At 37.1% G+C, this 24733-nt stretch overlaps 1 protein-coding gene and 4 gene segments (V, D, J or C); 2 read left to right on the top strand and 3 right to left on the bottom strand.

The window, feature by feature from the left end:
- Positions 1 to 328: 328 nt before the first annotated feature.
- On the bottom strand, positions 329 to 2006 carry LOC308390092 (Ig lambda chain C region-like). The segment is given in 2 exons: positions 1970 to 2006; positions 329 to 651 (listed from the first exon to the last, which is right to left on the bottom strand).
- Positions 2007 to 6411: 4405 nt separating this feature from the next.
- On the bottom strand, positions 6412 to 8089 carry LOC308390093 (immunoglobulin lambda constant 2-like). The segment is given in 2 exons: positions 8053 to 8089; positions 6412 to 6734 (listed from the first exon to the last, which is right to left on the bottom strand).
- Positions 8090 to 12586: 4497 nt separating this feature from the next.
- On the bottom strand, positions 12587 to 14264 carry LOC308390094 (immunoglobulin lambda constant 2-like). The segment is given in 2 exons: positions 14228 to 14264; positions 12587 to 12909 (listed from the first exon to the last, which is right to left on the bottom strand).
- On the top strand, positions 14263 to 14738 carry LOC308390095 (immunoglobulin lambda variable 3-25-like). The segment is given in 2 exons: positions 14263 to 14314; positions 14407 to 14738.
- A 1938-nt stretch (positions 14739 to 16676) lies between these two features.
- Positions 16677 to 24182, top strand: tspan37 (tetraspanin 37). Its single transcript, XM_080870721.1, has 7 exons — positions 16677 to 17070; positions 20100 to 20291; positions 20380 to 20454; positions 20581 to 20679; positions 21162 to 21314; positions 21417 to 21500; positions 22569 to 24182. Exons 1-7 carry the CDS (start codon positions 17008 to 17010, stop codon positions 22644 to 22646), a joined length of 744 nt encoding a protein of 247 aa, XP_080726847.1. The 5' UTR covers positions 16677 to 17007; the 3' UTR covers positions 22647 to 24182.
- Positions 24183 to 24733: the final 551 nt, after the last annotated feature.

The raw sequence follows: 24733 nt of genomic DNA on the forward strand, positions 1-24733 counted from the left end.
ACCAGTACAAAGCTGGATTTTAGTTGGTATCTTTATCTTTTGTTTCAAAGGTCAACAGCAATCGCTGACTTTGCACACAAATAAGCCTTTAAAAGCTTCTCCCCAAGAACAAAACAAAAGTGATTTTTCTTAAGCTGTGATTTTATTTTGTGATTTTTACTTTTATTACACCCTTTTTTAAAGTCAACATGGATAATATTAGCTGATAAACTTAGCATGCACATCATTAGAAAGTCAAATGTTTGCAGAAATATCGCAACAGCAGAAACATGTAGCTTCATCAAAATATAAAACACATCATATGCAGACAGGAAGTGTTGCTGAAGCTCTACTCTGAGCAGTGGTCAGGGTCCAGGCTTTGAATGACGGGGCTCTGTCCACTCAGGCTGGCCTCACAGCTCACTGAGCCCGCCTTCTTCCACTGGTCTGCAGAGAGACTCAGGGTGCTGCTCCAGCTGTAGCGGCCATCTGTCCCCAAGACCTCCAGGCTGGTTGAAACCCCTGAGGATGTGCTGGTGCTCCCCACCTTCCAGCCCAAATTCCAGTTTGAGGGGAAGCCCCCGGTGGCCAAACACACCACAGTGGCACTACTCTGTTTGTCTTCCTCTTTGGATGGAGGGAGGACAGTAAGGGTGGGCCTCACCACACCCGCTGGAGGAGAAAAGGTTGAAGATAACCGAAAAAAGAGATACAAATGTACAAACATAGGAATAAATATATATTTAGTGATTATTGATCAAACCTTTATTATTTCATGATGTTTTACAGTTAATAACTTGACCCTGTGATAATTTTCTTATTTGAAACTGACAAAGCTAAAGCACTCATGAGAATACAGTTAAAACTTCACATCTGTTTCTTTCACTTCCTTTAAACTTCATTTGAAATTGATCAACCATGAACACAAAATTGATCTAAATATACTGAGTTAATTTCTTTTTTCTAATATAAGTCGACAAAACATAATTCAATATTTGTTTTTATTTTATAATTCATGAGTAAAAATACATTTTAAATCAAAGTCAGCTAAAACGTCACTATCACAGATTTTATTATTGTAACCGGATAATATTTAAAGTGAAATGAACCCAAAAAACCATCAAAATTTGTTTTCTGTAAGTTCAGTTCCTTAAAAGACCGAATGAATATTGATTTAAGAAAAGTTTCTTTCAAAATGTTGCCATGACATTAATAATAATCATTGAATTTAATCAAAGTTCTGTTTAATAGATTGATTTAAATGCTTAATAAATACTATGTTTATCAAAAATTACGAATTTCTGGTACTTACAGCCAACGATGAGTTTGGTTCCTCCACCAAAAGTGTACCACGGTGATACAAACTCATTAAGTGGCCGTACAAAAACCTCCTGCACTCTGAACAAACCTCTAACCACTGAAAATGAACCTTTTTTTCAAGTAAAACATCACAGTACACCTGATTAAATGCAGAAGATGATTTGACTAAAGTGACTTAAAATTATTTAATGAATTTAAATCATAATTGTCATTACTGTATTTTGAGTATTAAGAACTGAACGACAAAACGGAATTTTCACATTACACATATAAATTTTTTAAATCACACAAAACACTGTTTAAAACAGCAACCAGAAATGCCTCAAAAAAGCATGAATTGTGAAACTATGACAATATACTTAAGAACGTTATACAGGTATATTGTATTTATGATATCAAAATCAAAAATGAGCATACAGACCAGAGTGCCATTTTAATCCAGGTGTTAAAAATACGTAAATATGTTTCCAAATATGTTTTTCTCTATGGCATAAAATTATTAATGGTATTAATTCAATCAATTATTCTTCTGACTTTGTGCCTACGTTGCCTTCAGTGTGTTGAGAGCAGAGAAATGATTTCCATAGAGAGGAGGCTTTGCATCATCAGCTGATCCTCCAGAGAACTGAGAAGGTTTATAGTCCTGTGACTTCAACACTGCAGGACTCACATCTGTCAGTCAACACAGCAGAAAGCACAACCACCATGACTCTCATCACCATCCTCATCTGGACGCTGACCTGCTGCTGTTTTACAGGTTCATTCACTCAGCAACATTTCCAACATGATGTGCTGCTTTTTCTCTCATTGATTTCTGCTGATAAATGAATGATTTGTTTTTGTCTGCAGGAAGCAGCGGTCAGGTGACTGTGACTCAACCTCCAGTAGTGACATCTACTCCTGGAAACACTGTCACTCTGACCTGTAGGACCAGCCAAGCTGTTTACAGATTTGATGATGGTGATGATGCTATGTACTGGTATCAGCAGAAATCTGGACAGGCTCCAAAGCTCCTAATAAAATGGGCAAAAACACTTGAGTCAGGAACACCAACTCGATTTAGTGGCAGTGGAAGCAGCTCTGACTTCTCTATGACCATCAGTGGAGTTCATGCTGAAGATGCAGCAGTTTACTACTGTCAGAGTGCCCATGAAATAAACAGTGCTGATGTGTTCACACAGTGATTTGTACTCGTACAAAAACCTCCCTCAGTCAGACTGCAGAGACACTGAGCTGTTACAGCAGAAACTGACTGCAGCTGCTGAAGAGGAAGAAACTCTGACACAGACCAGTGAACACAGTAACCTCACCAAGCACTAAATACTCATCTACACTTCTTTTGGGGAATTCTGAAATATTCACTCTCTTTTATCATCTTCAATGCCCTGTACCAACATAGAGCAGGGCAGCTACCTGAACACTGCTCCAACAGAGGTCGATCATCTTGTTAACAATTTTGCCTCCTCACTAAGTATGACTCTGGTTACTGTAGCTCATGAGAAAAAGAGATCCTCAAATCAAAAGTACTTGACTCTGTGGTATAACTCTCAAACACGCACCTTAAAGCAGATAACTTATAAGCTGGAGACGAAATGGCGTAAAACAAAGTTAGAAGATCATCTTTTTGCTTTAGTTTGCTGCATTATAAGAAAGCCCTCTGTAAAGCTAGAACATCTTTCTATTCATCACTGATTAAAGAAAATAAGAACAACCCAAGGTTTCTCTTCAGCACTGTAGCCAGGCTGACAAAAAATCAGAGCTCTTTTGACTCAACCGTTCCTTTAATGTTAACTAGAAATGACTTCATGAACTTCTTCACAAATAAAATTTGAACCATTAGAGAAAAAATACTCATAATTGTCTCACAGATGTAACATTATCTACAGCAACTTTCAGTGCCATTAATATTCATATAGAGTCTTTTTCTCCAGTTGGTCTTTCTGAGTTAACTTCAGTAACTGCTTCCTCAAACCATCAACGTGTCTTTTAGACCCCATTCCTACAAGACTGCGCAAAGAAGTCCTGCCATTAATTAATGCTTCAATCTTAAACATGATCAACCTGTCTCTAGTAATCGGCTATGTACCACAGGCCTTCAAGCTGGCAGTAGTTAAACAGTTACTTAAAAAGCCTTCTCTTGACCCAGCAGTCTTAGCTAATTAGTCTTAGCTTTCTTTCATGTCAAACATTCTTGAAAGAGTAGTTGTCAAACAGCTAACAGATCATCTGCAGAGGAATGGCTTATTTGAAGAGTTTCAGTCATGTTTCAGAGCTCATCACAGCACAGAAACAGAATCTGCTTATAGCCTCCAGTGTTGGGGAGTAACGGAATACATGTACCGGCAACGAAGAACAGAGGTAACCACGCACTAAATATACACACAAAAGTAACAAGAAAATGGCAGACAGGAGGGAGACACAGCTGAACCTAATTAGACAAGACAACAGTGATGCAAAACCCAAAACACTGAACACTGGACGTGGGTGTTTTAAAAGAGGTAAAAGAGGAAATACAAGACAGAAAGCCACAATTCCCAGAATAAAACTTAAAACAAAAACAGAAAACACTGGGTCGCAGTGTAACTGCTGAAGCTCTACTCTGAGCAGTGGTCAGGGTCAAGTGATGTTTCCAGTAACTCAGGTTATAATGTTTGGCTTTCTGAGTCAAGGTGAGAGTTTTTTTATTTGTTTGTTTTTAATTCTGTTTGTGCTGCTCATGTTTCTCTGATTTAACCTGATACATTTTCTGTTGTTTTTTCCTCAAGATTCACATCATTTTAGTCCTCATTTCAAAGTCATTTGCCAAAAGTTTTCTGACTCTGTTAAGCCAAGCCTGTAAGGGACTGTGACCATCAGCACCACAGGGAGTTGCTGGACTTAGTACCTTTAGAAACCTGGACAGCCTCCCAAACTCAGGAACTCCGTCTTGACTCCAAGGCAGTAGGTCTGGTTCTCAGTACACTTTATCCACCAGTGATCTTCAGGCAGTAGATGCTGCAGATTATTACTGTGGGTTACCATGGTAGTGAAGTGTTTACACAATGATTCATGGCTGCATAAAAAATTTCTTCACTTTGGCTGAAGGCTGCAGGTGTAGAGTTTTCAACTGCAATGAGAATAACTAGTCTCTCTCTCTCTCTCTCTCTCTCTCTCTCTCTCTCTCTCTCTCTCTCTCTCTCTCTTTCTCTCTCTCTCTCTCTCACACACACACACACACACACACACACACACACACACACACACACACACACACACAAACAGGTATTTGTTTGTAGGTTCTGTTTTGAATGCTTGCTGTGCTTCACTGATCCTAAACCAGTTTAAGAAGAACCAGCGGGAAACATCTGTGCAGAGTCTCTGACAGTGAGATTTATCATAATGATGATGATGTTACTGACTTCACTGCTGATCACAATCATGCTCAGACTTCAAGGTGATGAGTGATGTGGTTCTGTTATATTCTCTGTTATGTTGTACTTTACATCACACTGTCATTTTAACAAAGTAACATATTTTAATTTCCAGGATCAGATGCCAGTTCATCTGTGACTCAGTCTCCTGTGTTTAAAGCTGCTGCTTTGGGGGAGACGGTCTCTCTGAGCTGTACAGCCAGTGAAGGAGTTGATAATGATCTCAGCTGGTATCTACAGAAACCTGGACAGCCTCCCAAACTGCTGTTTTACCAAATCAGCAGCCGTGAATCTGATACTCCGAGTCATTTCAGCAGCAGTGGATCTGAGCCTGAGTTCACTTTGACAATCAATGGAGTTCAGGCTGCAGATGCAGGAGATTACTACTGTATGGGAGCATATACAGGCCCAGAGTTCACACAGTGATACAGAGTCGTACAAAAACCTCCCTCAGTTACTATTTGCAGTGTTGCAGCTGTGAGCTTCTGATACAGACTCTGACATGCATCATTGGTTCACTGAGTCCACTTTCAGAGGTGGAAACTAAAATATGTATTCATTCCTGATCACATCATTAAGAAGATTTTAAATTAAGTAACACTGTTTAGAATCTGCAACATATTATGCTTATCTCACTACATTTTGTATTACTTCTAATTTGCTGTGGATAATAAGGTAATATGAAAATAATTTTGTTTATACAGTACATTTTAAATCACAAAGTTATAGGGTGCTTCACATTTTAAATAAAATCAACTTATAAGAAATACTTTTTTATATCACAGCATACATAAATACATATTTAAAACTAATTGGTGACAACAAGGTCAAAATTAAACCGCCACATGATCGGGATAACGAAAACTAGCAAAAATTGCAGAAAAATGTATTTGGTTAATTTTATTAATTTGATTAGTAAAATTTTAATATTAATTCTACAGTTTGCCAGAAGGCCACGAAGGGAAGCAAGAGAACATGTGTTGTTCTTTGATGATACTTTGAGTCAGATTTTTGCAGTATTAATTCCTTGAGAAAACCAGACTGGATTGGCTTAGAGGCTCAAAATCCAAGTCTTAGTCAAAAAACTTGCACAGAAAATTCATCTAGTCATCAAAACCAAATATTGAACCCAGACCCTGTACACAGTTTTTAACTTAATCAGCTACTTTGATTTGAACTAAACAATGATTGCATTCCATACATGAAAATGTTGTTTGTATTTGTTTTTTCAGTTTCCTACCACAGGGTTGGAATCAGGTGTTAAAGTTGGATTTGGGAGGTGGAAAGTTCAGCTGTAGCAGGGCAGCAGCGACTTTACATTTTGCAACATATAAGACCATATTACATTCGTGATGGAAAATTTTCCAACTCTTCACCAGTATAAAGCTGGATTTTAGTTGGTATCTTTATCTTTTGTTTCAAAGGTCAACAGCAATCGCTGACTTTGCACACAAATAAGCCTTTAAAAGCTTCTCCCCAAGAACAAAACAAAAGTGATTTTTCTTAAGCTGTGATTTTATTTTGTGATTTTTACTTTTATTACACCCTTTTTTAAAGTCAACATGGATAATATTAGCTGATAAACTTAGCATGCACATCATTAGAAAGTCAAATGTTTGCAGAAATATCGCAACAGCAGAAACATGTAGCTTCATCAAAATATAAAACACATCATATGCAGACAGGAAGTGTTGCTGAAGCTCTACTCTGAGCAGTGGTCAGGGTCCAGGGTTTGAGTGACGGGACTCTGTCCACTCAGGCTGGCCTCACAGCTCACTGAGCCCGCCTTCTTCCACTGGTCTGCGGAGAGGCTCAGGGTGCTGCTCCAGCTGTAGCGGCCATCTGTCCCCAAGACCTCCAGGCTGGTTGAAACCCCTGAGGATGTGCTGGTGCTCCCCACCTTCCAGCCCAAATTCCAGTTTGAGGGGAAGCCCCCGGTGGCCAAACACACCACAGTGGCACTACTCTGTTTGTCTTCCTCTTTGGAGGGAGGGAGGACAGTGAGGGTGGGCCTCACCACACCCGCTGGAGGAGAAAAGGTTGAAGACAACCGAAAAAAGAGATACAAATGTACAAACATAGGAATAAATATATATTTAGTGATTATTGATCAAACCTTTATTATTTCAGTATGTTTTACAGTTAATAACTTGACCCTGTGATAATTTTCTTATTTGAAACTGACAAAGCTAAAGCACTCATGAGAATACAGTTAAAACTTCACATCTGTTTCTTTCACTTCCTTTAAACTTCATTTAAAATTGATCAACCATGAACACAAAATTGATCTAAATATACTGAGTTAATTTCCTTTTTCTAATATAAGTCGACAAAACATAATTCAATATTTGTTTTTATTTTATAATTCCTGAGTAAAAATACATTTTAAATCAAAGTCAGCTAAAACGTCACTATCACAGATTTTATTATTGTAACCGGATAATATTTAAAGTGAAATGAACCCAAAAAACCATCAAAATTTGTTTTCTGTAAGTTCAGTTCCTTAAAAGACCGAATGAATATTGATTAAAGAAAAGTTTCTTCCAAAATGTTGCCATGACATTAATAATAATCACTGAATTTAATCGAAGTTCTGTTTAATAGATTGATTTAAATGCTTAATAAATACTATGTTTATCAAAAATTACGAATTTCTGGTACTTACAGCCAACGATGAGTTTGGTTCCTCCACCAAAAGTCCACCACAGTGATACAAACTCATTAAGTGGCCGTACAAAAACCTCCTGCACTCTGAACAAACCTCTAACCACTGAAAATGAACCTTTTTTTCAAGTAAAACATCACAGTACACCTGATTAAATGCAGAAGATGATTTGACTAAAGTGACTTAAAATTATTTAATGAATTTAAATCATAATTGTCATTACTGTATTTTGAGTATTAAGAACTGAACGACAAAACGGAATTTTCACATTACACATATAAATTTTTTAAAACACACAAAACACTGTTTAAAACAGCAACCAGAAATGCCTCAAAAAAGCATGAATTGTGAAACTATGACAATATACTTAAGAACGTTATACAGGTATATTGTATTTATGATATCAAAATCAAAAATGAGCATACAGACCAGAGTGCCATTTTAATCCAGGTGTTAAAAATACGTAAATATGTTTCCAAATATGTTTTTCTCTATGGCATAAAATTATTAATGGTATTAATTCAATCAATTATTCTTCTGACTTTGTGCCTACGTTGCCCTCAGTGTGTTGAGAGCAGAGAAATCATTTCCATAGAGAGGAGGCTTTGCATCATCAGCTGATCCTCCAGAGAACTGAGAAGGTTTATAGTCCTGTGACTTCAACACTGCAGGACTCACATCTGTCAGTCAACACAGCAGAAAGCACAACCACCATGACTCTCATCACCATCCTCATCTGGACGCTGACCTGCTGCTGTTTTACAGGTTCATTCACTCAGCAACATTTCCAACATGATGTGCTGCTTTTTCTCTCATTGATTTCTGCTGATAAATGAATGATTTGTTTTTGTCTGCAGGATGCAGCGGTCAGGTGACTGTGACTCAACCTCCAGTAGTGACATTTACTCCTGGAAACACTGTCACTCTGACCTGTAGGACCAACCCAGCTGTTTACAGATGGTCTGATGGTGATGAGGGTATGTACTGGTATCAACAGAAGTCTGGACAGACTCCAAAGCTCCTGATAAGATATGCGAAAAAGCTTCAGTCAGGAACACCAACTCGATTTAGTGGCAGTGGAAGCAGCTCTGACTTCTCTATGACCATCAGTGGAGTTCAGGCTGAAGATGCAGCAGTTTACTACTGTCAGAGTTTCCATGAAATAAACAGTGCTTATGTGTTCACACAGTGTTTTGTAGTTGTACAAAAACCTCCCTCAGTCAGACTGCAGAGAAACTGAGCTGTTACAGCAGGAACTGACTGCAGCTGCTGAAGAGGAAGAAACTCTGACACAGACCAGTGAACACAGAGCTGACAGTAACCTCACCAAGCACTAAATACTCATCTACACTTCTTTTGGGGAATTCTGAAATATCCACTCCCTTTTATCATCTTCAATGCCCTGTACCAACATAGAGCAGGGCAGCTATCTGAACACTGCTCCAACAGAGGTCGATCATCTTGTTAATAATTTTGCCTCCTCACTAAGTATGACTCTGGTTACTGTAGCTCATGAGAAAAAGAGATCCTCAAATCAAAAGTACTTGACTCTGTGGTATAACTCTCAAACACGCACCTTAAAGCAGATAACTTATAAGCTGGAAACAAAATGGCGTAAAACAAAGTTAGAAGATCATCTTTTTGCTTTAGTTTGCTGCATTATAAGAAAGCCCTCTGTCAAGCTAGAACATCTTTCTATTCATCACTGATTAAAGAAAATAAGAACAACCCAAGGTTTCTCTTCAGCACTGTAGCCAGGTTGACAAAAAATCAGAGCTCTTTTGACTCAACCGTTCCTTTAATGTTAACTAGTAATGACTTCATGAACTTCTTCACAAATAAAATTTGAACCATTAGAGAGAGAAAATACTCATAATCGTCTCACAGATGTAACATTATCTACAGCAACTTTCAGTGCCATTAATATTCATATAGAGTCTTTTTCTCCAGTTGGTCTTTCTGAGTTAACTTCAGTAACTGCTTCCTCAAACCATCAACGTGTCTTTTAGACCCCATTCCTACAAGACTGCGCAAAGAAGTCCTGCCATTAATTAATGCTTCAATCTTAAACATGATCAACCTGTCTCTAGTAATCGGCTATGTACCACAGGCCTTCAAGCTGGCAGTAGTTAAACAGTTACTTAAAAAGCCTTCTCTTGACCCAGCAGTCTTTGCCAGTTAGTCTTAGCTTTCTTTCATGTCAAACATTCTTGAAAGAGTAGTTGTCAAACAGCTAACAGATCATCTGCAGAGGAATGGCTTATTTGAAGAGTTTCAGTCATGTTTCAGAGCTCATCACAGCACAGAAACAGAATCTGCTTATAGCCTCCAGTGTTGGGGAGTAACGGAATACATGTACCGGCAACGAAGAACAGAGGTAACCACGCACTAAATATAATAATAATAATGATAATGGATTGGATTTATATAGCGCTTTTCAAGGCACCCAAAGCGCTTTACAATGCCACTATTCATTCACTCTCGCATTCACACACTGGTGGAGGCAAGCTACGGTTTGTATACACACAAAAGTAACAAGAAAATGGCAGACAGGAGGGAGACACAGCTGACCCTAATTAGACAAGACAACAGTGATGCAAAACCCAAAACACTGAACACTGGACGTGGGTGTTTTAAAAGAGGTAAAAGAGGAAATACAAGACAGAAAGCCACAATTCCCAGAATAAAACTTAAAACAAAAACAGAAAACACTGGGTCGCAGTGTAACTGCTGAAGCTCTACTCTGAGCAGTGGTCAGGGTCAAGTGATGTTTCCAGTAACTCAGGTTATAATGTTTGGCTTTCTGAGTCAAGGTGAGAGTTTTTTTATTTGTTTGTTTTTAATTCTGTTTGTGCTGCTCATCTTTCTCTGATTTAACCTGATACATTTTCTGTTGTTTTTTCCTCAAGATTCACATCATTTTAGTCCTCATTTCAAAGTCATTTGCCAAAAGTTTTCTAACTCTGTTAAGCCAAGCCTGTAAGGGACTGTGACCGTCAGCACCACAGGGAGTTGCTGGACTTAGTACCTTTAGAAACCTGGACAGCCTCCCAAACTCAGGAACTCCATCTTGACTCCAAGGCAGTAGATCTGGTTCTCAGTACACTTTATCCACCAGTGATCTTCAGGCAGTAGATGCTGCAGATTATTACTGTGGGTTACCATGGTAGTGAAGTGTTTACACAATGATTCATGGCTGCATAAAAAATTTCTTCACTTTGGCTGAAGGCTGCAGGTGTAGAGTTTTTTAACTGCAATGAGAATAACTAGTCTCTCTCTCTCTCTCTCACTCACACACACACATGCACACGCACACATGCACACACGCACACACACACACACACATGCACACACACACACAAACACACACACACAAACAGGTATTTGTTTGTAGGTTCTGTTTTGAATGCTTGCTGCGCTTCACTGATCCTAAACCAGTTTAAGAAGAACCAGCGGGAAACATCTGTGCAGAGTCTCTGACAGTGAGATTTTTCATAATGATGATGATGTTACTGACTTCACTGCTGATCACAATCATGCTCAGACTTCAAGGTGATGAGTGATGTGGTTCTGTTATATTCTCTGTTATGTTGTACTTTACATCACACTGTCATTTTAACAAAGTAACATATTTTAATTTCCAGGATCAGATGCCAGTTCATCTGTGACTCAGTCTCCTGTGTTTAAAGCTGCTGCTTTGGGGGAGACGGTCTCTCTGAGCTGTACAGCCAGTAAAGGAGTTGATGATGATCTCAGCTGGTATCTACAGAAACCTGGACAGCCTCCCAAACTGCTGTTTTACCAAATCAGCAGCCGTGAATCTGGTACTCCGAGTCATTTCAGCAGCAGTGGATCTGAGCCTGAGTTCACTCTCACAATCAATGGAGTTCAGGCTGCAGATGCAGGAGATTACTACTGTATGGGAGCATATGTAGGACAGCGCACACAGTGTTACAGAGTCGTACAAAAACCTCCCTCAGTTACTATTTGCAGTGTTGCAGCTGTGAGCTTCTGATACAGACTCTGACATGCATCACTGGTTCACTGAGTCCACTTTCAGAGGTGGAAACTAAAATATGTATTCATTCCTGATCACATCATTAAGAAGATTTTAAATTAAGTAACACTGTTTAGAATCTGCAACATATTATGCTTATCTCACTACATTTTGTATTACTTCTAATTTGCTGTGGATAATAAGGTAATATGAAAATAATTTTGTTTATACAGTACATTTTAAATCACAAAGTTATAGGGTGCTTCACATTTTAAATAAAATCAAATTATAAGAAATACTTTTTTATATCACAGCATACATAAATACATATTTAAAACTAATTGGTGACAACAAGGTCAAAATTAAACCGCCACATGATCGGGATAACGAAAACTAGCAAAAATTGCAGAAAAATGTATTTGGTTAATTTTATTAATTTGATTAGTAAAATTTTAATATTAATTCTACAGTTTGCCAGAAGGCCACGAAGGGAAGCAAGAGAACATGTGTTGTTCTTTGATGATACTTTGAGTCAGATTTTTGCAGTATTAATTCCTTGAGAAAACCAGACTGGATGGGCTTAGAGGCTCAAAATCCAAGTCTTAGTCAAAAAACTTGCACAGAAAATTCATCTAGTCATCAAAACCAAATATTGAACCCAGACCCTGTACACAGTTTTTAACTTAATCAGCTACTTTGATTTGAACTTAACAATGATTGCATTCCATACATGAAAATGTTGTTTGTATTTGTTTTTTCAGTTTCCTACCACAGGGTTGGAATCAGGTGTTAAAGTTGGATTTGGGAGGTGGAAAGTTCAGCTGTAGCAGGGCAGCAGCGACTTTACATTTTGCAACATATAAGACCATATTACATTCGTGATGGAAAATTTTCCAACTCTTCACCAGTATAAAGCTGGATTTTAGTTGGTATCTTTATCTTTTGTTTCAAAGGTCAACAGCAATCGCTGACTTTGCACACAAATAAGCCTTTAAAAGCTTCTCCCCAAGAACAAAACAAAAGTGATTTTTCTTAAGCTGTGATTTTATTTTGTGATTTTTACTTTTATTACACCCTTTTTTAAAGTCGACATGGATAATATTAGCTGATAAACTTAGCATGCACATCATTAGAAAGTCAAATGTTTGCAGAAATATCGCAACAGCAGAAACATATAAAACACATCATATGCAGACAGGAAGTGTTGCTGAAGCTCTACTCTGAGCAGTGGTCAGGGTCCAGGGTTTGAGTGACGGGGCTCTGTCCACTCAGACTGGCCTCACAGCTCACTGAGCCCGCCTTCTTCCACTGGTCTGCAGAGAGGCTCAGGGTGCTGCTCCAGCTGTAGCGGCCGTCTGTCCCCAAGACTTCCAGGCTGGTTGACACCCCTGAGGATGTGCTGGTGCTCCCCACCTTCCAGCCCAAATTCCAGTTTGAGGGGAAGCCCCCGGTGGCCAAACACACCACAGTGGCACTACTCTGTTTGTCTTCCTCTTTGGATGGAGGGAGGACAGTGAGGGTGGGCCTCACCACACCCGCTGGAGGAGAAAAGGTTGAAGATAACCGAAAAAAGAGATACAAATGTACAAACATAGGAATAAATATATATTTAGTGATTATTGATCAAACCTTTATTATTTCATGATGTTTTACAGTTAATAACTTGACCCTGTGATAATTTTCTTATTTGAAACTGACAAAGCTAAAGCACTCATGAGAATACAGTTAAAACTTCACATCTGTTTCTTTCACTTCCTTTAAACTTCATTTAAAATTGATCAACCATGAACACAAAATTGATCTAAATATACTGAGTTAATTTCCTTTTTCTAATATAAGTCGACAAAACATAATTCAATATTTGTTTTTATTTTATAATTCCTGAGTAAAAATACATTTTAAATCAAAGTCAGCTAAAACGTCACTATCACAGATTTTATTATTGTAACCGGATAATATTTAAAGTGAAATGAACCCAAAAAACCATCAAAATTTGTTTTCTGTAAGTTCAGTTCCTTAAAAGACCGAATGAATATTGATTAAAGAAAAGTTTCTTCCAAAATGTTGCCATGACATTAATAATAATCACTGAATTTAATCGAAGTTCTGTTTAATAGATTGATTTAAATGCTTAATAAATACTATGTTTATCAAAAATGACAAATTTCTGGTACTTACAGCCAACGATGAGTTTGGTTCCTCCACCAAAAGTGTACCACGGTGATACAAACTCATTAAGTGGCCGTACAAAAACCTCCTGCACTCTGAACAAACCTCTAACCACTGAAAATGAACCTTTTTTTCAAGTAAAACATCACAGTACACCTGATTAAATGCAGAAGATGATTTGACTAAAGTGACTAAAAATTATTTAATGAATTTAAATCATAATTGTCATTACTGTATTTTGAGTATTAAGAACTGAACGACAAAACGGAATTTTCACATTACACATATAAATTTTTTAAAACACACAAAACACTGTTTAAAACAGCAACCAGAAATGCCTCAAAAAAGCATGAATTGTGAAACTATGACAATATACTTAAGAACGTTATACAGGTATATTGTATTTATGATATCAAAATCAAAAATGAGCATACAGACCAGAGTGCCATTTTAATCCAGGTGTTAAAAATACGTAAATATGTTTCCAAATATGTTTTTCTCTATGGCATAAAATTATTAATGGTATTAATTCAATCAATTATTCTTCTGACTTTGTGCCTACGTTGCCTTCAGTGTGTTGAGAGCAGAGAAATCATTTCCATAGAGAGGAGGCTTTGCATCATCAGCTGATCCTCCAGAGAACTGAGAAGGTTTATAGTCCTGTGACTTCAACACTGCAGGACTCACATCTGTCAGTCAACACAGCAGAAAGCACAACCACCATGACTCTCATCACCATCCTCATCTGGACGCTGACCTGCTGCTGTTTTACAGGTTCATTCACTCAGCAACATTTCAACCATGATGTGCTGCTTTTTCTCTCATTGATTTCTGCTGATAAATGAATGATTTGTTTTTGTCTGCAGGATGCAGCGGTCAGGTGACTGTGACTCAACCTCCAGTAGAAACATTTACTCCTGGAAACACTGTCACTCTGACCTGCAACACCAATCCAAAAGTTCATACCTGGACAGATGGAGGTAGCAGAGTACACTGGTATCAACAAAAACCTGGACAAGCACCAAAACTTCTTATTTACAATGGTATAAACAAACCATCCAGTGGTGGAGTTCCAGCTCGATTCAGCGGAAAAGGGAATGGTATTGATGCTGCTCTGACCATCAGCGAAGTTCAGGCTGAAGATGCAGCAGTTTACTACTGTCAGAGTTACCACAGCGGTGGGGTGTTCACACAGTGATTTGTAGTCATACAAAAACCTCCTTCAGTTAAACTGCGAATATACTAAGCTGTTGCAGCAGGAACTGACTGCAGCTGCTGAAAGAAACTCTGACACAGACCACTGAACACAGAGCTGATGAGTGCTCAAAGACTTTAAGCAAGCAATAATAATCATTATTTACTATATTTCTGAAGTGTAATTTATATAAAGATATTTTGAAGAATTAAAGACACCACATAACTAATTTTATGTTCCCATTTAATCAGTACAAAATTAAACAATTCTTACTCGAGTACACATTTCAGTTATTATAACTGAAAACAAAAACATTTTCCACTATCAAATATCAACAGATATAAAAGATGTGGCAATCTAAATGTCACACTATTTCTTTTCACTGATTGGTTTAGGATTCCCAATAAAATAATAAAAATAAATAAATAAAACTCCACAGCCTCACACAGAAGACTCAGACATTTCTTTTTAATGCTTGTGAAAGATTTACAAGCAATACAGTTATAACCATCAAAATCTAGACTTAGTGAATCTGATAAATCTTTTTCTGTGAGGTTTCTAAAAATTTAAGAAAAAAATTACAATAACAAATTAATTTTCTATGTTAGGAAATACAGTAAAAATCCTTGGAATAACTTGGATGATCTAATAATATTTGACCCATTTCAAAGCATAATGCTTGTGTGCTTTCAATTCAAAGTTATTTCTTATTAAGATGCAACAAAAACTCAAGTATCACTGATCTTATGTAGGGTGTGAACAGTCTGATGTTATAAGAGTTTTCTGTGATTTTGGTTTTTAACAGGTTCATCAGGTCACTAATGTAACAAAGCTGAATAATTATTTCACTTTGCATTTCACACACAAATTTTCTCTCGTGCAAACACGATATTGGTTTGACTGTATGGGTTTTGTTTTGAATGATTGCCAGTTTTACCATTTTAAGAAAAGTTCATCTTTAATCATCAGTGATATACAGGCTGTAGATACTGGAGAGTGTTTTGCTGACTCTAACCTCACTAAGTACAAATTACAGATTTAGGTTGATTGATTGTATTACATGAATTTTGTCTGAATTTTGAAATAGGGATTTTAAAAATTCTTACACCAAGTTATGTTCTGTTCACATTTCCTGACAAAGGTGGCTGTTTAAATATAATAATGATAATAGTAATAATAATATTAAAGGTCATGTTACGTTTATAATGTAACATGACCTGTAAGATTGCTGATCATGCTAAAAGCATGTCCAACATGTTCCAGCAGTTCCACCATGACTCCCATCACCATCCTCATTCACACTCTGACTTACAACTGTTTAATAGATCAGAAATACTTTAAACACAGAAAATAATTTCATCACCAAAAACCCAGATTAGCGCTCATATAAATTCATAAATTTGCAGGCACTATGTTAGTCTTGCAGATATAAGCATATTTTTGGCGTTAAATAAAGACATAGTGCATTATCATTCATCACAATGTTCAGTCAAAATTTAATTTTACAAATTTGAGGCAAAAATGTAAGTGCATAAAATGAAATTGTATGCAGATACAAGTGCATCTATTTTCTTTTCCAATCCAGGGTGGTGAGGAAATGTTTGCAGAATATGCCTGCATTTGTAGCTGTAAAAAATACTTTTACAATTTTTACTAGTTGTTTGAGTTAGACCTACTCACCAATCACTGATCGTGCACTGTGGCACAATCAAAAATTAACTCTCACTTTGTCGTAATTTCGCTTAAATTCACAAGAGGGCAGTGTTGACGTAAGATAGGATTGCAAAGGGAAGGTAGGGGTCTGCTCGAAAAAGTAACGTTTTCCATTTGCGACACAGGTGAGTGCAGATATACGGAGGTGAAATACACCGAGCGTTACAAAAGCAAATGCACAGCGTGTGAGGTCTTGTGCAGGATTTCTTACTTGGAGTGTGTGACTGAACTGGTGATTCCACCAGAAGTTAAACAACCACAAAATATTTGCTGGAGGCTTAGTGGAGCTTCTATTACGTTTTTACAATAAAGAGGTTTCCGCGTTCTTACGGGAAGTTGATCTTTGGTCAGTGCGGAAGGGAAGTTTAACTAGTCTACGTTCTAACTAAGGTGCTTCCAGGCGCACGTCGTTTTATCAGATAGATTGTCCTTACTTTGCATAGACCCACAGAGGCTTCGCGATTCATTTATCATTATGTCATCTTTGCTTTAACGCATCCGCACTTGGCATCGATTACTGCGCACTCTCTTCTCTCGGCTTATATAGGCTACTCTGAAAATGAGTGATCCGAGAACAAACTGTTTAAAAACAGCACTTCAGTTGACTTCTCAACTAATGTTGGTAGGTGAGACTTTTTCAGCTTTGCTACAGTTTTTACTGTATTATCTTGTATTCTCCTTCCAATCATATTACCAAAATTAACTTTATTAGGGTGATTAATGGGGGTTTTTACTTTTGCCAAGTGTTGATTCTTACTTCTGTTTAAAATAGTAAATACAGTATTTTTTTTTAAAAAAAAAAGCTACTGATATAAAAGATGTTGTTTGCGATTTTACATGTAAACCTTAGTGCGGAGTCACATGTCACGCGACAGAGAAGGTCATGTGAGAAACAGGAACTACAGAAAAATCAGAGTAAGGGAGAGTGGAAGATTTATTATTATATTTCTTTTTATAATCATGCCTGTTAAAAAACGTATTTGTACATTTTAACAGTCCATGTTTACTTCCCTTTATTTTATTTTATTGTTACACAGTGCAAACCTATGATTAGTTCTGTGGTAACTGTATGAGTTTTTTTAACAAAGTTAGTAACATAAAAAACAAGCTACACACCTGAGAACAGTAGAAGGCAAGGCAAGGCAAGGCAAGTTTATTTGTATAGCACAATTCAACAACAAGGTGATTCAAAGTGCTTTACAGAGACATTAGAAACAAGAACAAATAAAAAGCATGATTTAAAATTGATTAAAACAAGCAAATAAACTAACTAACTAATTAACAAACAAACAAACAAACAAACAAACAAACAAACAACAGTATATAAAATCAAAACAGATAAAATCAGAACAGTAGATAAAATCAGTAGTTAAATGTAAGTTTTGAAATTTAAGCTTAAAGTGTGGATTTGGTGCTTTATTCAAATGCAGCTGAGAACAGGTGAGTCTTCAACCTGGATTTAAATAAACTGAGTGTTTCAGCTGATCTGAGGCTTTCTGGGAGTTTGTTCCAGATATAAGGAGCATAAAAGCTGAATGCAGCTTCTCCGTGTCTGGTTCTGACTCTGGGAACTGATAAAAGACCGGATCCAGATGACCTGAGGGATCTGGATGGTTCATACTGGGTCAGGAGGTCATTGATGTATTTTGGTCCTAAACCATTCAGAGCTTTATAGGCCAGCATCAGAACTTTAAAGTCTATCCTCTGACGGACAGGCAGCCAGTGTAAGGACCTCAGAGCTGGACTGATGTGGTCCACTTTTTTGGTCTTAGTGAGGACTCGAGCAGCAGAGTTCTGAATGAGCTGTAGTTGTCTGACTGATTTTTTAGGTAGACCTGTAAAGATGCTGTTACAGTAATCAAGCCTACTAAAGATGAATGCATGGACTAGTTTTTCCAGGTCCTGTTGAGACATCAGATCTTTTATCCTTGATATATTCTTGAGGTGATAGTAAGCTGACTTTGTTATTGTCTTAATGTGTTTTTCTAAGTTTAGGTCTGCATCCATCACTACACCCAAATTTCTCGCCTGGTTTGTGGTTTTTAGATGTATAGATTGAAGTTCTCTGGTGACCTGTAATCGTTTTTCTTTGGCGCCAAAGACTATTACCTCAGTTTTGTTTTTGTTTAGCTGGAGAAAATTGTGGCACAACCAGTCATTGATTTCCTCAATGCATTTACCAAGAGCCTGTACAGGGCCTCGGTCTCCTGGTGACATTGTGATATATATTTGTGTGTCATCTGCATAGCTGTGATAGTTTATTTTGTTGTTGTTTATAATCTGTGCCAGTGGGAGCATGTAGATGTTAAACAGAAGGGGTCCCAAGATGGAACCTTGGGGAACTCCACATGTGATACTTGTCTGCTCAGATGTGAAGTTACCTATTGATACAAAGTATTTCCTGTTTTCTATGTATGTTTTGAACCAGTTTAGTACAGTTCCTGAAAGACCTGTCCAGTTCTCCAGTCGTTTGAGTAATATGTTGTGGTCAACTGTATCAAATGCTGCACTGAGATCCAGTAAAACTAAGACTGACATTTTTCCACTGTCTGTATTCAGACATATGTCATTGAACACTTTGGTCAGAGCGGTTTCAGTGCTGTGATTCTGTCTAAAACCTGACTGGAAGGCATCGTAGCAGTTATTCTGTTTTAAGAAGTAACTGAGCTGTTGAGAAACTGCTTTTTCAATGATCTTACTTAAAAACGGGAGATTTGAGATCGGCCTGTAGTTGTTCATTTGTGTCTTGTCAAGATTGTCCTTTTTCAGTATAGGTTTGATTACAGCAGTTTTTAGTGGTTCTGGAAACACACCTGACATTAAGGAAAAGTTGACGATCTGTAACAGGTCTGACTCTAAAGTCTTTGAGACCTTTTTGAAAAAACTTGTTGGCAGGACATCTAAACAGCAGGAGGAGGAGTTCAGTTGACCTAAGATGTCCTCCAGGTCTTTGCTGTTAATAGGTTGAAACTGTTTCATGGTGTTTAAACAGTTTTTTGGTGGACACAGTACATATCCTGGATCTGCTGTTGATGTACCAATTGCTTGTCTAATTTTTTGGATTTTTTCAGTGAAGAAAGAACCAATGCTCTCCTCGTTCTTCAAATAATTCATTTTAAGCCATTCATATTTGAATTTTCCTCTGAATTTCCTGGACAAAAGAATAAGGAACATGTATAACTGCTGTGAGTTATTTTTTAAATTTGATCATACCTCTGTGATTTTCTTGAAACAGTGTTGAATTAAATTAACGCACAGTTATAACAGCTAGGGTAAGCCAACAGCAATGCATCAGTGGGTGGAAGGTTGCCAGCTGAATTCCAAGAACTATGATGTGAGGCATGTAGCCCAACTGGTGTAGTAACACTTCTGTAGCTGCTAGGTTAGAAAGCTTCCAGGTGAAAATAGGTTTGAACAAAGTATCTTGTAAAAGAAAGAGTTATTCTCTTTGGACACGTTGTTGTGTGTACGATGAAACCAGAAGAGTTGGCAGATATTGAGCTTAGCAAAGATGGCTTGGCAAAACAGGAGACCTCTTACTAAGTTATTGTCATAAAGAAAAGATGTGTGGTTATCTGTGGTGATAACCCATGAAGCTGTATATAGCATGTGTAAATATAACTTTTATAATTTCTTATTCTAATTTATCAGGCAGTGGGGATACTGGTGTGGCTGAATGGAGTTTACCTGCTGATAAAGTATGGAGAGAATAGCCGCTTTTTTTCAGAGTCCTACATGACCCTGACAGTTTTGGTCATAGTCACTAGTGCTGCGTTGCTATTGGTCACCGGATGCCTCGGCTCCTGGGTGAGCCTCAAGGATTCCATCTGTCTACAGGGACTGGTGAGGCTGTCAGTCTGTTTGTGACTGTGATTATCTCTATGTGTATGTAGTGTTTGGAGTTTACATAAAAAAGTGTTTTCTTCTCCAGTTTGTTTACCTCCTAGTTGTGGTCTTTTGTGTGAAAAGTACGGCTTCAGCACTGGCTTATTTCCACTCAGTGACGGTATGTAAGATTACTTAAAAATTAATAAGCATTGGACAATTGTGCTTTCATGATAAAAGAAGATTATTCTTGGGATAAAGAGGCATATGTGTTTTTGCTCCTTGTCTCTTCCAACTTTTTCTTTAGCTGGATACAGAGATGGCTCCCTTCAGTGGAGTGTTTGAGAACTACACCGGCAGCAGCGAGGACTCCAATTCTCGATCTGTGGATGCTATGCAAGAGGAGGTTTGTACTTTAATATGTCACATGGACATGACTATGAATCCCTACAAAAGCTTTTTTTTGTTGTTGTTGTTGTTGTTGTAAAACTTGTGTAGCTTGTGCAGCAGTAATACTAAAACAACAGCTATATCTTCTAAATAGATGATGTTTTAAAAATCAAAATATATAATCTTTCCTTAATGGAAATTTTCACTCAAGAGGATATTTAGGTATTGACTGAAAGCGTCCCATAAGATGCCTATAAAGTGCTATAATTTTCAGCCCTGATCTGCTTTACCTCATCCAGAAAAATCAGGCTTAAAGTAAGTTGTCCATAATACATGGACAAATGTATTATGGTCAGATATAATACATGATATATTAAGAAATTCTAATAAAAAACAAATCCTGTTCATACTCATGTCAATCAAATATAATATATGTACATTTTGACAGTTTCCACTGTCTTTTACTAACTTGTGGTGATTTTTTTTGGTCTCCGTTAGCTCAAATGTTGTGGTGTGAAGAACTACACGGACTGGCTGGAAACCACCTGGTTTAATAAAAGTGGAGGGCTCAGGTTTCCTTACAGTTGCTGCAACGTTACTTTCCCCACTTGTAATGGCACTGTTTACCAGCCATGGCAAATTTACACACAGGTAGACATGTGCATCCTGATAAATTCATCAAGCTTCTTCATGAAGGTTTGATTAGACCCATATGATTCTCTGATTTTCTTGTTCATTGACTCAATCTTTCAGGGCTGCCAAGAGGAGCTGTCGAAGGTCATACAGTTTGCGCTGAAAATGGACATGTGGAGCTCCCTATTAGTTTATGTGGTGGAGGTTTGAAAGACTTTAAACATTTCTGAACTGCATATTGTGTATACATTGCATATAAAATGCACACCTGAAAGAAAAATGAAACACTGGGAGACTGTTATCATGAGAGCAAGCTTTAATCTTATCTTTAATTTTAGTTTGGCCAAATATTTAGCACAATATCTAATATGTAAATTCAATTTTATTTATACAGCGCCAAATCACAACAACAGTCACCTCAAGGTGGTTTATATTGTAAGGGAGACACTATAATAATACATACAGAGAAAAACCGAACAATCATATGACCCCCTATGAGCAAGTACTTTGGCGACAGTGGGAAGGAAAGACTCCCTTTTAACAGGAAGAAACCTCCAGCAGGCCAGGCTCAGGGAAGGGTGGCCATCTTTCTTCCACATGCCTTGGAAGAGAAAAAGAGATTAATAACCAGTATGATGTCAGAAAATAGACAAATGCACAACAAAATTTCCAAAGCCTGGACTGACATATTGAATTGACCTATTTTGTCAAACAAAAAAATCTAAAATCCAACTCAATTAGTAGCAACCTTTTAACATTAAGGACTGTTTACAAAGATGTGCTGCCAGCTGGATGCCGAGTAAAGCTCAACAACTTTCAGGTCCTAAGCTTGTGACATTGGAAATAACATTTCACTGCGCACCATTATCACTGCCTGTGTGGAAGTCCATTTGACATATAGTGTTATTTATTCCATTGGCAAAATAAAAATGTTGTTTAAAGCAGTCGTTAAAAACATGAACAATAATTTGATAGTTTTTTATTAAAATCTTTAAAATGTGTCACATTTTAATGAATATTTAAACTTTTCACACTCCATTTTCTCTACATCATGTTAACTAAGGTGGTTAACAACATAAAAGCTCATCTGTTACAATGATGAATCCACCTAAACATCTTCTGCATCATGCAATTTATAAATGGTTTTACTTCATTTAGTGGTGTTAGATTGAGCTTTTAATCATAAATTCTTACACATGTTTAACACAGGCTGCAGAAGGTGATTATTTGCCAATAACCAAAATCCTGCTCTTTTTCTTTCTTCTCCTGCAGATTGGGTTGTTTGTGATGGTGAAACAGCTCATGAGAACAAATAGATCTACGAGGTACCAAGTACTGGAGAAAAACTAAAGATGCTCTAATGGATGGAAGATCACTACACTTTGAATAGATATAGTTCAAATGTCAAAACTATTGAGTCATTTGCCGGTACACTATGAAACATGTAAAACTGGAGAAAGTCGTTTTGTGTAATACATGTACAGATGTCTATTGTTATCACTGGATTGTCTGTCACCAAAAGACTGACAGTTTTTTGCAATAAACATTAGAATCAGAATACTTTAATAATCCCTAAAGAACTTATGTAATTATGTAAACATACTGCAGAACTGGCCTGTGTGGACTTCTGGCCTGACAAAATGTAGGCAAAGATGGGGCAAAGGGCTTAGAGATATATCCTAAATTAGGTTTGATCAATATGAGTTACTGTCAGACTTTTTTTGGCCTACAGAGGGCTGGCACATTTCTGCTATAGCTCTCTCAAGCAATATTTGTGTTGAGTGTGTGTGGTTGAATTGTGGTAAGTTTGTATCTTGATTGTCAGTGCATTACTGTATGTGGAGAATTCCATCACTGCCTGTGTAATAATGTTTTGTTATTAGACTGAAAGTGGTGCATACAGAATTACTTTATAAAAGAAATATAAATGAAGTGGAAACTAATTGTATACTTTACATTGCATTTAGCAATTTAAGCTTCTCTGCACTGATATTCACATGTGATCCCTATCCCTATGGTCACTAAATTGTGACATGGACTTTTAAGATATAATAATATTTTTCAACAAGTCAACCAACAAACTATTTTTCGTTTTCCTTAAGACCCAGAGAAATATTCACCCTTTGCCAAAACCTGGGGTTTGTCCATTTGATGTAGATGAAAAATAAACCTAATGATGCCATTGTTGGAAAGCCAAATTATTATTTTATTTTCTATTTTATATAGACGTGCCTTTAACAATAATGCCCTCTGATCAAAGAAGCTTGGTTATCCCTTATTTATCAAGTGCCTCATCATGTGAGCCAAGGTGTGAAAAAAGGTGTGGATCATTACCACCAGATGTTTCGGCTGAACCACTGTGAGATCCTATCATGTGATCTATTGAGGTCACCTGACACAGGAATGTAATGTCATGTATTTTTTTTTTAATACTGTATAGATTTTCCTTACTAATTTACTTTTTGCTGCAAATGATTAGCTATTTCAAACTCCACTAAGTAAAAAAGGGCAACTTTTCTGAAAAGTTTTTATGTTGGATTTGCATGCTGGGAATTTAGTTACTTGTACTTCTTAATCCTATACTCCCAGTCATTTGTCTGAAATGTCCGAACCTGTCAAAATAAACAATTTGGTTTTCCAGTATAGTAAGCCAGGTGAGAGTCATTTTAAATTATGTTAAGCAAGCAAAGAAAAATGCTCAAAATGCTCAAAAAAAGAAGGGGAGGAGAGGGCAGTGTGAGTGTAGTGCTAGGACTTTGGATGTGAGCAGCGCTGGAAATTAGCACAAAACATGAAGTTCTGATGGATGAGTAGCTTGTGTTTTTGTACTCATACTGTAATAGTTTGTGTGTGTGTGTGTGTGTGTGTGTGTGTGTGTGTGTGTGTGTGTGTGTGTGTGTGTGTGTGTGTGTGTGTGTGTGTGTGTGTGAGAGAGAGAGAGAGAGAGAGAGAGAGAGAATATGAGATGCTGTGTTTTAGGGCCCAAGAAAATATCTGCCTGTAGCAATTTTTCATTACGGCTTGGGGTCAGTTTTTGTGGGAAGGTTATAAGGTTTATAAGCCAATAAGACTCCCTAATGTCAAGTATTTATTTTAAAGGGTTAAAAATGGAAAATAAAAATACACGTTACCTCCTTACAAAGATGTTTTAATGATAATATTATTAATAAAAATATAATAAATAATAAAAAACATAGATAAATATAATTACAAAATTGGAAGGATTGATGTTTATTATCATTGTTGATGTTGTTGTTGTTATAATTATTGCTGAATTTAGAATTAAGTCGAAATTTCGAGATAAATCGTGAAATATTATTTTGAGATTAAATCTCAAATAGTATAGGAAAAAAATCTAAATTATTTTAGTTTATTTTCAAAATAGTAATATAATATTTCTTTTTTCGCATACTCCTCGGTAATCTCTTCATCTCTAG

Source organism: Rhamphochromis sp. 'chilingali' (genome assembly GCF_963969265.1).
Source record: "Rhamphochromis sp. 'chilingali' genome assembly, chromosome: 21".
NCBI lineage: Eukaryota > Metazoa > Chordata > Actinopteri > Cichliformes > Cichlidae > Rhamphochromis > Rhamphochromis sp. 'chilingali'.